This window comes from Limulus polyphemus, unplaced genomic scaffold, assembly GCF_000517525.1.
Source record: "Limulus polyphemus unplaced genomic scaffold, Limulus_polyphemus-2.1.2 Scaffold1548, whole genome shotgun sequence".
NCBI lineage: Eukaryota > Metazoa > Arthropoda > Merostomata > Xiphosura > Limulidae > Limulus > Limulus polyphemus.
The window spans coordinates 104,265-118,480 of record NW_013667158.1 but is presented as its reverse complement, the minus strand read 5'-3'; the positions used below and the strand labels follow the sequence as shown (position 1 = coordinate 118,480).

At 30.8% G+C, this 14,216-nt stretch overlaps 2 protein-coding genes across 2 annotated transcripts in view; one reads left to right on the top strand and one right to left on the bottom strand.

Annotated features, from left to right (window-relative positions):
• Positions 1-14,216, top strand: part of LOC106464048 (FAST kinase domain-containing protein 5, mitochondrial-like) — a 26,991-nt gene that overhangs the window by 6,475 nt on the left and 6,300 nt on the right. Inside the window, exons 4-5 of the mRNA XM_022391706.1 lie at positions 7,160-7,559; positions 10,533-11,169. Coding sequence (XP_022247414.1) covers positions 7,160-7,559; positions 10,533-11,169 — 1,037 coding nt within the window. The remainder of the gene's footprint in view (positions 1-7,159; positions 7,560-10,532; positions 11,170-14,216) is intronic.
• On the bottom strand, positions 74-4,002 carry LOC111086914 (33 kDa inner dynein arm light chain, axonemal-like). Its single transcript, XM_022391707.1, has 3 exons — positions 3,813-4,002; positions 2,544-2,674; positions 74-529 (listed from the first exon to the last, which is right to left on the bottom strand). The coding sequence occupies exons 1-3, from the start codon at positions 3,909-3,911 to the stop codon at positions 334-336; spliced, it is 426 nt and encodes a 141-aa protein (XP_022247415.1). The 5' UTR covers positions 3,912-4,002; the 3' UTR covers positions 74-333.

Sequence of the window (14,216 nt, the reverse complement as noted above, 5' to 3'; positions counted from 1 at the left end):
GGCATTCACGAAGGAACAGGATATTTCTAGAAAACGTGGCGTGACACTAGTCACGTGACCTCGGTGACGCAACAACACTATGAAAATATTAGTAAAATGGTACATATACTATCTACAACAGAAATATAATGTTCTTCCTTATAATGTTCTTCCTCTATAAACTGAAACTTTTTTGAAAACTAGAAGTATGAAGAAAATGTTTATTCATTTGCAGCTCCTAACTGATGTTCTAAATTTTATAAATTAGATTAAAAATATAATTACAAACAATAAATTGGTGCCAATAAAAATATTCACACTTCCTAATCACCAAGTGAAAAAAGAAATTGATTATCAGAAAAATAACAAGCTTAACATACCAAAACATTGATCATATAGTTCCCTTCTAATGGGACATATCCCAGTTTCTCGAGCTTGTCTTTGCTGTAGCTTCATATCTAACTGTTCTTGAATATTGAGGACATCAAGACGTGTGGCAGGAGTGCTAGAAACATGTTGAACCCATAACTGACCATCTTCTTCCCATTCTCTGCCAGGAAGACCAGGTAATTCAGTTAAAAAAAGAAAATATTTTAAAACTGCTTACTAGTATAGAAAATAAACTACAGTAAAGCTCTATAATCTGGCACTGTCCGGGTTAAACAGATGGCAGAAATTATGGTTACAAAAGAGCTTAATGTAGAGTATTTCTATATCATCTATAACAATAACAGTTTAAAACAATGTTGTAAAAAACCTTAAACTGTATAAAAACATAATTACAGTATTTTAAATGTGAATCCCAGTAAAGACACTAACAACTGAAGCTTACTGACAGGAAAAAGCATAAACAAAGTCACAGCAGTGACACTAAGCTATAATGAGCATTTGTTTTTAAAGATAATGAAATTTCTTGTTATAAGAACTTTCATGAAACAAAGGTGCCAGATAACAACTTAAAACTTTTACTGTATCTTAAAACCAGTCTAAAAGGGTTTATTCAAAGGAATGTTTCTGATATTGATATGCAATTCTTATCTAAATCAAAGCACTCTTTTGATATCCCATCTTTATAAAAACTATAAACAAGAAGATCTAAAAACCACTATGTCGTATATATCCAGATATAAGCCAAACATGAATCTTTAAACACACAAGAAGCACATCTGAACATAAGCGCTGCCAAATAAGAAATGATAGTTCAGAAGAGTAGTATAGAGGGAGGCACATGCATCGCGTGAGCATGTCATGCTCCTATTGGTGGAGAAGTGATGCCTGGTGATTTGCACGAGAGACATGTTAGAATCTCTCATTTCCAATAGGGAGGAGCAGAAGGCTTGTGGCATGCATAAAAAAAAAGTTCACATATGGAGGGAAGCACTGAATGAGAACAGTTAATTTTGTGAGCAGAGGTCACATACAGTTTACAATATTTCTCTGCTAGCTTCTTACCAGATTCACTTTTTTTTTAACTTGCTCACAATGTCCACTTTGTCATACAACGAAAGAACCACTCTTTTACGTTTGGTGGACATTTTTACCCCAACAAAAAGCAACTTTGATAAAAAAAAAACATAAACACACATTTTTAATTTTTAAGGAAACACAAAGTACCTTCATGCTCAGTAAAGCTTTTGTTGCAACTGATGATTCTATAGCGAGATCTACCTTTTGCTACAAAGTAATCCAAGTGTGTTAGGACATGTTTAATATTTTGTGGTTACAATTAATGGAAATATTATCTTATGTTTTATCAGTGCTGTATGCTAAAAAAAAGTTCACTGTGTGATGAACAGTAGCTACCCTAATGAGAATCAATTCTGTGAGAACGACACTCAAACTCAGACATAGATACTTCTTCTAGAATGTAGTATGTGTATATATAAATATTATATATATATGTGTGTGTGTGTGTGCATATATATATATATATATATATATATATATATACAGTCCCCCACTGTACTTTTTCACTCACATTAAAAGAGAAAAAATAGTCTTTGATACTTCTACATCATTACATCATGATTAATGAGGCTAGAAAACCCATTATAATAAGTCTAAACATGGTTTACAGCAACACCTGGTGTGCAAAGATTTAGAAATATTACAGGGAATGGTTCTGGACAATATGTGCCTGGTATAAGAACAGACTGATTATCCACACAAACACACTGTGCCAGTGCACTTCAGAATGAAAAATTTTGAAAACTTTGTAAATAGACAAATATCTTACCTGTTTCACTTAAAAGATAAAAAACATATATATGAGATACTAGAATGATTTGGGTGAAGAGTTGCCTACCTGAGGCTTGAAGCTCATGGTAGCTCAGTTGGTTAGGGCAAGTTGTTTTACCTTATTTCAAAGTATATCAATATGTTCATAAGTTGAAACAACAGATTTTATAGAGCAAAGCTACACTTGGCTGTGTCTACTGTGGGGAATAAACCATAAATTCTAATGTTTAAGTCCATAAATTTACCACTCTTCCACTGGGGAACAAAAAAACAGACATATGATATATATCTATATTTGACCGGTTTTCCTGATATGCTCTACTGACCTTGGGGGAAGTATTGAATCGAGAATTTCTTCATATAGTGCACTGTTTTTCTGCTTGAAAGCTGGAAGCTTTTCTGATTTACTTATCACACTTTCTGTTTGTGATCGTGGTGATAGTTGAGCAGATTTTTCCTGAAAAACAGTAGAAGAACCTAGAATTCATAATGTAGAACTTTTATTGCAATCAAAAAATATCTGAGAAACTTCAAATTGAGCAATTATGTATTTTGTTACTGCAAAAAATAAATATTTTTTTATTATAAAGTATATGTATATATTATAAAATTCTTACTTTCTTTTCTAAATAATACTAATTTCATAGAACATTATATACACCTAGAATAACAATTTGTTTAGTTATATAATTAGAATACTTAAATTTCCTCTTTTTTTTTTCATTATGAAAGGATTTACCTTATGAACACTTGTAAGTTGATAAACTGGAATTATATAAGTTTCTATCTCATGATTTTAAAATACAAAAGATTTGATCCTTCTTTGTAAAACGTTTATCATATGAGAATATAAAGTCATTTAATAAAATAGTTTTTTTTGGATAGAGTTATTTCCTATTGTTTTAATTTCAATTTAAAAAATCATGAACTTTTTTTCTTCTGATGTAAAATTCTTGCAATAAAAGATATTTCTGATAAAAAGATGGGTTTAAGTTTATGTTTCTCACAGATGGGTGTGCAAGGACAGTAATGAGCAACCAAATGGTTCCTTGTTGTCCACATGTAATCTTAAAATGACTTATGCTTAAAATCAGTAGTTTGAACTTTGGCAAGTCTAAGAATGTAGTTATGTCAGTGAAAGTATTTTTTTACATAATTAAATGTTACATTTGTTGGTATGTGTAAAAAATAATCTCCTAAAACTATTGCATAGGCTTAGATTTAGCATTAAACTAGTTTGTTTTTAACATTATACCTTAATAACCTTTAGGTCTCAACGATAATTATTAAAATGACTCAACAAGAGAATGAGCAGCTTACATGTTACCACTACCAATAGCAGGTTATTTCAGACTTAAAATTTTTGACTAAATCTAAATGACATTTTTTATGTTATTATTATTGTAAAATTAAAAACAGTATGTGCATAACATTATTTAGATAATCAACACGTAAGTTAATTAAATTATATCGTTTAATTATAGGCCTAAGCTTAACTGTAGCATTTCATTAGCAGTATATCTGGCCAGCCTAAAGGCTAAACACAACAGTTATACATAGTCTCTGGAGCCTACAAAAACAATATATTTACACACCTTTGGTGATCTCTTTACTGGATTGCGTGTCACAAGTATAGGGTTTTCGTACTTTACTAAGGATGAACTGGAGGGAATTATGTTTTTTTGTTGTTCCATTGAAGAGAAAAACAGTCAAAATCAACCCAATGTAATACTTGGGCTTTGAATTAATCTTTACACTATTGCATAATAATACTTGAGATTTGGCGTTTCCAGTTACCATAGAAACTAAGTTACACACTTTTCGTTAGGTGGCTAAATTTATATTTCGCGTTAGTATAATTTCAAATACGAAACAGAAAAACGAATAAATGATACTTAAGTATACATAGTAAAATAAAGGTTGTATCACTTATCCACATAAAATATATGTTCGTATAGTAATGGCAATAAAGAAAAACAGCAATTAAGGATTATAAAGAGTTTGACATTTTAGATAACAACAAAACACAAAACTACTCCTAAGGTCTAATGGAGCTAAAATACAGCTATAGTAGTATTCAATATATTTTTCGTTATTTTATTATTATTATTGTTCAATAACATAGACGAAGTATCGGCATTCGAGTAAACTTTTCATGATTTTCCTCATATTTTTATATCTGCTATATGCTTCATTAAATTAACTGCTATTTTAAGTGCCAAAATAATTGTATAATTTACAACCAGCATTATCGGAGAAAACTATATTTCTATATTGTTCTATTAATCTGTATTACAAACTAGGCAAAATGCACATTCAAGTGCTTTTAAAATTATATATATTGAAAGAAACTTTCCGCTATCCCCTAAAAGTCTTAACACATTTTGTTTTATTACATTTGTGTTATAAAATGTATTTCATAAACACAATATCACTCTTTAAAATTTGCTGTTGATGTTTTTTTTTTATCTGATGAAAAGTGAGCTATACTAAAAATGATTGAAATATTTTTACCAGTGATAATTTCACTGAAAGTGGTGTATATTCTATGTTCATAATTTTAATACTCTTGAGGGCGCTACCGTCGCGATTTATACTATATATATTTCATCAGGAATATTGTTCTGTCTTTGAATGACGATGAGGGAAGAAATTTTATTGATCGTAAGTTACTTTAAATCTAGTATGATCTTGGAAAAGAATTTATATTAATGAAACTGATTGTACAATTCAAAATATATATTTGTATATCATACTGTTAGGTGCCTTTATTTTACTTAGTTATATGTCTTATGTATAAATAATTTGTTTGCAAATCCTGGCGTGATTCTGTCTTTTCGAGTTATTCAATTGTCTGTAAGTGTAATTTCGACTTGATGGTCGTAAAAGGATTTGGTTTGAACTTTCATTTATGCGAAGAATTAATACTACTGCTCGTTAACAAGTGAACTCAAAACTTTAGGAAGCCGCACTTAACAATACTTTTGAGTATGATTAACACAAGTGTGGGTTACTCCAAATCAAATTTAAGCTAAGTAAAGTCAAAATGTGAAATAACCGACTATTTGTGTTTTAACTTAAGTACTAGTCACTACTGGTAGTACTGAGTGATGTACAGTGTTTATGGGTCACTAGTGACAAAATATCCGATTACAGTAATCAACTTTGAGAATTTTAATGTCTATATTTAGATTATAAATAAACTTAATATCTTGTGAGATTAGCCTTCAGTTTATGGATCTCATTAACTATGTTAATGGTCTTGTTAAACTTTTGAGAGTTGTTTAGATTAGTTTTTGGCAACTTTGTGAAACTAATTTTGTCATACCCATCATAAGTTTGGCTGAGATTCTAAATTTCTTTTAGATTAAAACTAAGGTAGAGGTAGCCTTTTGTTCTTTTATGTAGTGAATCATGTGTTTGGCAAAGATGGAGTCTTTGTTCAGAGTTGCTTAGAGGTTGGTCTTATTGTTGATAAGATGAGGTTGTGCTTCTCTGTTGTATTATCTTTCACATTGTTTTTTTTTTTTTGCTCTGTATAGTTCTTGATTTAACAAGTTGCTTTGGTTGGTGGTGCATTGTATGTGATAATGCTCATCTGGTTAGAAGTAGCAGGCAAGTTGTTGGTCTAATTTTTTAGCAAGTAGTTTAATTATTTGGAATTTGTGGTAGCATTTAGAGGTTTTGTATGTGTTGGATAATACCTGTAAACTTGCATAAACCACAAAGTGTTAGAAAATGAATTAGGGTAGTAACTTTTTAGTACCTAAAGTTTGTCAAAACAATTGCAAGTGGGTTCGGTGCTACTATAGCCGTGAGGTCTACCGCCATATGTCGCCTACCCAGGTCTATCAAACATGTATAAAAATGTATCAAATTAAGTGTTTATCGCTAAAATAAATGTATGGAAATGTGTGATACATTTTTATACATGTTTGATAGACCTGGGTAGGCGACATATGGCGGTAGACCTCACGCTATAGTAGCACCGTTTATTATATTCAAAGTGACTAATTTGATCAACTGGATGTCTCAATAATTTGGAAGAAGGACTTCATCCCAAATACTTTTGGAATGAAAGAGGTTTTTTTCACTGTATATGTACATTAACTTTCAGATATAGGGCTCTTGAATTCCCATTCGTGTATGTGTGTATTGAGTGTTGCGTGAATTTATCTCAGAAAAATATATGAATTCATATGGGTGTAGTTGGTCAGTGCTCCAGCTAAGCTCGTCACATAATGAGGTTTCTTGTTCTACAATGTTGAAAACCCAATTCTAAAAACTTGTGTATTTTTGAGTTTCAGTGACTTTTCTCATCATCCAACACATGTTTTGCTGTGTTTATTAGGCACTGGTTCTTCTTATTTCTGTATGAATTTCCTGTTAAGAGTCACCCAAAGAAATTACAGTATAAATTCAATACAGTGAACACTTAGTTGACGTCGTCGATCAATTTAGACTGGTATAATTTATAGTTCAGCAGTAACCCCTTACATCAGATAATTGCCAGCTGGTGAAACTGTATAACTCGTTTATGATTATTGCCTTTTCTCTCTAAAAGTTGTCATACTAAGAAAATAAAGAGTCTTTGAGTGACGTAGATGATTAATCTGTTAGTATTTGATGTTAAAGGAATTTAAATCAAATCGTACAAATCACTGTATAACTCATCAGTATGTTTACCGTGAGAATGATGTCGCATGCTTTGTGTTTGTTTTATTGCTGATACAGGTTTTTGTTTTTTTCCGAAGTAGCAAATATACATGAATGATATATGTACCGGCAAATAGTATGCACATTTGGTATGCATAATTTTTATTTTTAATGCATTTTTTTAGGTAAAAAAAAAAAATTCATATGTACATAGATATATATCTTACATCTAGAACTGGTTGGTCATAACTCTTCCAGTTTAAAACTGTTTATTTTTCATTCACAGGGAGAACTATCAGGAGCCTTCTGCAGTCACATCTGTTCCTGGTTTTAAATGGTTGTGTGAGCGGGTCATTAAAAGAGCTCGGTTTTTTAACACTGAAGACGTGATCAATATATTTCGAACTCTTAGCTACCTTAAAGTCCCATACTCCTCAGCTGTATGTACTAGCTTGTGTCAGATGATTCGACACACCATCAATGATTTGAAACTTTCAGAGATAATATTTTTGGATTTTTTATTTCACCAACAGAAACCTACTCCATTGGTTAGTGCTTTAAAAATGGCATTACCACTAGTTATGGAATCTCAGTTAGATATCCAGCTTGATCATGACGATGTAAATCAAGTAGCAAGATGTCTAACAATAGCTATTAAAAAGAACTTAAAGTCTTCAACAGTTGATGTAAGTAACATAATATTACCTAATGAATGTATTGTATATTAAAAACTTTAAATATAGAATTTATGATGTAACTGAACTGGTAAAAGTTTTCTTTATGTTTGCTTATATGGTCACTGAATGCTTAATGTTTTATTTAAAAAGTACTTTTTTGGCTTTAACTTAAGAAAAAATATTTTTTGATGGTTGCTTATATGGAAATTGCTTTCAACTAAAATCTTTATGAGCAAAATAAAATATACTTACAGTATTATTATTTCTTTCATTTAATTTAATTTCCTGTTCAGAAGTATCTTGTAAAAACAACTCCAGTAAATCTTTCAGACACAAAATGATTTGCTCTGCAAAGCATATGACAAAGTTAAAATATATTAATTGTTTTCTTCAGATGCAAGTATTTGTTGTAGATTAGTTTACAGATGCCAAAGGAAAGTAATATAATTTAGTATATAAAAAGGAGGTTATTTTAATTAATACAAAATGTATACAATTACAGAAGTGTCATGTGGCTTGCCTTTATCTTAAATTTTCCAATAAAAACAAAACAAAAAACAGTAAGAAAATTATTTTTAAAAATCATTACTCATTACATTGGGCAGGTGCTTTGGTTTTAAACACAATCTTATCTAGCTAGAGTTATGTTTATTACAACTTATTGGAAATTTGTTACAGGTAAATGATGTGTTGTAAGGTGATTTTAATGCATTTTATAAGTTAATTTGTATTCAATATTCACAGTTCATCTATAAATTATTCTGTTGTTCAAGTCCCTTTAAAATTTAGTTGAAGCCCTTAGCAAGTGAAGTTTTCTGCTTTTTAACATTGATTTGTTTTGTTTTAAATTTTAATTGGATTTCGTTTTGCATATTAAAGTTTTGTATTTGAAAAAAGTACTTTCACTGAACATATTGCATGATTATGTCATATCTCAACTGGACCAGGATTCTTGGTATTGGGCAAAAGGCCTCATTGGCACTGGGTATATTATATATAGTGTGGTTGACATGTTGTTCTACACTTTTGTTTACTTGCACTTGCATGTTCTACAAGCCATTTTATTAAACTTATTAGCAGTTTGTCTGGTTCATATGATTACTTATTTTCTGACAAATTGTTTTAGTTTTATGACTTTTTACCTGAGTTTTTGAAACCAAAGTATTTTAAATATTTAAAAAGTATTTTGTTCAATCTAATCAGTAAGGTTGATAAAAAATTTCATTAAAACAATGTATAAAAAATTAAATTGATGAAGGTCAGAGTTCAACCTTCAACTTGCACAACAAAGCATCCTGGTTTTTGTGCTGGGCCATTCTGGATTATTTGCAAAGGAGTGTGGGGATTTTCCTTTAATGTTAAAGTTAATGGTGAATGTTTCTGACTGTAAGGCCTGATTTCTCTATGAAAATACCACATGAGGAAATTTTTTTTTTCAAATTTAGATTCAGGGCATTGGTGAAATATTATTCTGGACATATTTGAGTGTGAGAGTTACCAAAGTATCCATGTCAAAGGTTTGGGTTAATAATTATTGTTGCTGAATGAAAATATGCTTGGTAAAATAAATAAACTGGAAAAATCTGTAGAAAAATGTATCGGTCTCTTACAATATCTAGCAGGCCTTGAAATTAAGCCAGACCTTTCAAACATGTTGAGTAAAAATTCATCATGTCTCCTACAATATCTGATGATTTAGCCTGGGGGTCAGGTTCTTTTTCATCTTTTTTTTTCTTTTAATGAAAAGCATGTAAAGTTTAGTGGAGAACTCCGATATCTTTCTTTTGGTTTATTTTTCTCCGAGTTCAATTTTTCCCCATTTTAAATCTCTATTTTTCACTATTATACTTTGAGGTGTTACAGTATCTTAAAAGTTCCGAGTGTTGTTTTAATAAAAATGGTTGCTTTATTCCACAGAATCATACTCAAAGAAAGTAATGCTACATATGGTAGTAAATATCTGTTTTATTTGGATTTTGACAGATGATTCAATATAATAAATATGATTCCTTGATACAACATGATAAAACCCTATAACCCAAGTGTTTTTGAAAGGTGGACCTTTCTTCTTCAGGGGCAAACTGGGAATGATTCCATCACTGTTTTTGTTAATGCCAATTACTTAAGGCCCTACATGTGCAGGTATGTTATACGACACACTGAACATTAATGCATATGGTATTGTTTGCCAACTGATGCTTACAAGGTAAAAACAAATCAAAATGAAAAACAAAAGAATTATGAAAGGAGAAAATGGCAGAGGAAAGTCTGCCCTTAATGGTTAACAGGATGGCCCTGGCTGTTGTTTAAGAAGACATCCACTGAGTCCATTGCCTCTTGTACCAATGACGTCTTGGTAAATTATTAGATTGTTTGGTTTGGTAAGATCCAGCAAGGTCTAGCATGGTTTTCAAGTAACCCAGCCAGTGGGCATTCAGTAAAAATCCCAATTTCCAGCCCTGCTAGGCGAGTATTTTATGCCGTTATTTCAATTCTGACTTTGTAAAATTTTTTGGGATGATATTATACCAAGCTAATGAATTTACTGAAGTTATTATTTGAACTGGATGAAACTCTAACAGATTGCTTATACATGGATAATGAAAGATTTTTAAAGAGGAAGTTAAAAATGTGAAAGGATAACCCACATAGTGTAATATTAACATCACTTTTAAACATATATTTATTTGCATCAAGGTCTTAATATATCCGAGGAAGCATATTCTATCCAAAACCTATTGTAAATGAATATATGTTTGTATTAAAGTGGTATTAATATTATGCTGTGTTCTTTATTTTTGCCATTTCCTACCATATACTCTTTAAAACTTTGTTATCTGTAATGATACTTGTGTTGTTGTTTACAATTTGTGGATGTTTGAATTACTTTACTTTAATGTCTACTAAACTGTTTCATTTTTGTTGACAGTGATATCATTATTGCATGATATGAAACCAAAATTATGTACTTGCTTTTTCTAGAAACTTGTACAGATCCTGTTAAGATGCCCTAGTGAGCTACAAGTCCAAGAAGCTTTTGGAGTATGTCTAACAATAACTCAGATGAAGTATCCTACCGAAGAAGCTAGTCAACTTCTTAATGAAGTTCTAGAAGTACTGGTTATAAAAATAGATGGACTGTCTGTGAAGCAAATAAGTTGGATCCTGAGTCAGGCCATCAAGCAGAAGTTATATCACAAAAAACTATTTGAAGTGATATCAAAAAAAGCATTAGCAGAACACTGGCAGATGGGACAGTTGTGTACTTTGCTGCAAGCTTTGGTTCTCAATGAGTTTGTCTTTGTGGATCTTTTAATGCATCTGGCCAAAGAAATAATATCCAATCCTAGTTCTGTGTACAGTGATCCTCAAGTGTCTCCATTGTCAGTGGCTGAGGGATTTGCACTTTCAGGTTTTTCTCCCCCTCATGCTGAGGAGGTTTGGAGAGTTCTGGCTGGTTCCACTGAAAAATTATCAAAACTGGAAGAAAAAGCTCCTCATCTTTATATTAAATTCTTTAGCTGCTTAGCACAGTTGGATTTCTTTCCTCTAGACTTGTTGGAGAAGATGCTGAAAACCCAATTAATTGATCAAACTCTATCTAATCATAGATTTAAAAGTTAGTAATATTCCGTAAGAACTTGCACTTATTTTTATCTGTAGTGTTTAAGATTTTATCACGTACAATATAGGAATGTATTTTTACACATATTTTTTTTAAGACTTGAATTTCTATTCAGTGACAATTTAAACAAAACTAGAACACTCGTACCTACTCTATGTATCGCATGATAAATGTTTACTAAACCCGCACATACATCAGTCATAATATGATATCAAATGCATCAGGCTAATTCTAAAGTAATATGAGACATGAAGTTACGTTAATCTGAAGTATTAAGCCTAAATGATATAACTCTTACATTCTGGGGGGGTGGGGTCTATACAATATCAAGCAATTTTACTTTGTTGATAGCTAATTTGTGTACTTGAAGCTTAAAATTAGATAGCTGGACAACTTGTCTTGTAGGACATGTACTGGTAATTTTTAATAAGTACTTGTATTAACTGTCCTCACATTTTTATTGCATTACAATGTTCTAATTTAAAATTTCTGCTGTTGTCCTAAATGAAGACCATAACAATTTGCTGTTGTCTCATGCAGGTGACAAAAAGCAAACAGCATTACTTTGATGCATTTATTAAGAACAGAGGCATGAGAACGGGGGGTGCTGTCGCACAACCACTTTTCAGCACAGCAGCTTCTTATATTTTCAATATCTGATTTTAAAACCTGCATGTCTAGCCAAGCACCTCACTTTGTAACTCCTTGCTACACCACTGAAGAACTAATATTTTATTCATTGAATAAATTATTTGGAAACTAAAGCAGCTGTTACAGTCATAACGATTGTATCTTTAAAAACAACTGAAACATCATGCTCATCAAAGAACACATTTTGTTTAAAAGGCAAGAGTTTATAATACTGGATAAATATAAAAACAAACATACATATACAGGGTCCAACAGTGAAGGGTCCTGGACTCTCAACTTTTTTTTTCAAGAGCCCCAGTGAGATCTTCGAGGGTCCCATAGGTAGAATTTAATAAACTCAATAAAAAAGGAAAAAAAAAGCACTTCAGTGTCAATGAAAAACTTTATTTACAATTTATGCTGCATGTTGTTCCCTTTATGAGTGCAAAGTAATTTTCATGATAAAATAAAAAATACTTTTTTTTTCACTGAAAATTTTCATATTTTATTTGCATAAAATATCACTTGTTTTGTTTTTTTTCATAAAAATTTTATCTTTTATTTTCATTATCCTAACTTTATATGAGATCGGTTGATTTGACTGACCTCGTAACCACCTTAAAAAATGAGGAAATAATTATGAATTTCCCCTATTTTCTTTCTGGAATGACTGCAAATTGTAACAGAAAACCACAAATGTTTATCCTAAGTAGCATAAAGCTTAGAACAGTATGCATTTATTTATACTTCAATTTTACCTATTTTATTACTATCTAAACCATGTCTAACTATTATTCACACCATATAAAGTGCTAATCATGTGGTGAACGTGCAGCTCACATTATGGTATCAAATTACGTAACGCACGGACTACTCGTGAACGTATGTTATAAGAAATTATTATTATTTATTTTACTTTAGCTAACCTAAAAAGTTTTCAATTTTTACATTTTTTTACTTTTATAATGATAAATAAAGAATACAAATTAAAAAATAAGAAATAAAAAGTACTTACCTTGTTTTTTTTTTGCTTTCGACTATCAATGAAACTTAACCCTACTTTTCTATACTAATTATACTAATGCATTAAATAATTTCTATTTAACTATATAATGCACTAAAGAACACAGAATTTTAACATGCAAAGAGGAAACAACATTCCATAAATATCACAATTTTTCTGGCTTTCTAACTGTGCCACAAAATCCGTTAAAAATTCAGCTAAGCTTGTTGATGTGTTTCCCATGGCAGACAACAATGTAGTATAATACATCATTTGATAGATTAAAACCTTGGCTTTCTATTTTTATAAATAATATAGTTTTAAATATCAGAGAGAACTATTGGTAAGTTCTGAAAGAAAGAATGTGGCAGATGGGCATGGCAAGAGGGATCTGATTTTCTGTTTTATTGCTCTGTAACTAAATAGGGTTGAAGACTGCGTAAATTATGCTTTGCCTGAACCATGAAGACATTATGATGAGTAATTTACATTAAATTTTGTACTTTTCAGAGGGGGTGTAAAAAAATTAGAGAAGAAGAAAGACATAGATAAAACACATCACAGTTCTCATACTAGGGGAGATTAAAATTTTTTAAATTATTTCATTATAAAATTAAGAACTTAAAACTTAAATAATACTAAACTTTGGTTTATTATTTATTTTCTGATGCCGAGTTTTCTTATACATTGATAATAAAGTAGTGTAATTAAATTTTGAATGTAACTCTGAAAGGCTGTTACATGCATACTTTGACCTAAACTACGTCAAAGGGTTAATCATGTGGTACTTTCGTATGGCTTTATTTTCATGCAATTTATTGTCATTGATAAAATGTGTAAGAAGTTGATTGTGGACAGGTGTGTGCAAACTGTATGCTGTTTAGTTTATTATGGTACAGAGTTCAAAGCAAAGTACTTGTGTTTGCCTTGCATGTGGGGCATTTTGTGCTGTGTATTCAGTACCCAAAGAATCAAATCTCATGTGTCCTGACAATTTCTGATGCTTATGAGACCCGGGAGTTCGGGTTAACTAGAACCCTGACATGGTATTGCAAATATTCAGTTTATGCTTTTATTTTGTAACTATTATATTATGTAAAAATAAAAAGGAGGAAATCATTTTTTCATTTGTTAGACAGGTAAAATGTTTGTAACTATTTACTTGAATCATACTTTCATTTTTGCACTGATCTGGACAGAACAACTTTGATTTCAGTTTTATTGTGCTCATAATGCCTAAGCCAAGATAACAGGTTGATCTAAGTTCACAATTAACAAATAGATTATACTGCTGGTTTATTTAACATAATCCCAGATAATTGTAATTATTATTTTGAGCTTTATATCTTTCTTTCAGCTTAAAATTTTAATAGTTAGTATAATGAGTATAAATATTTCAAGTAAAACT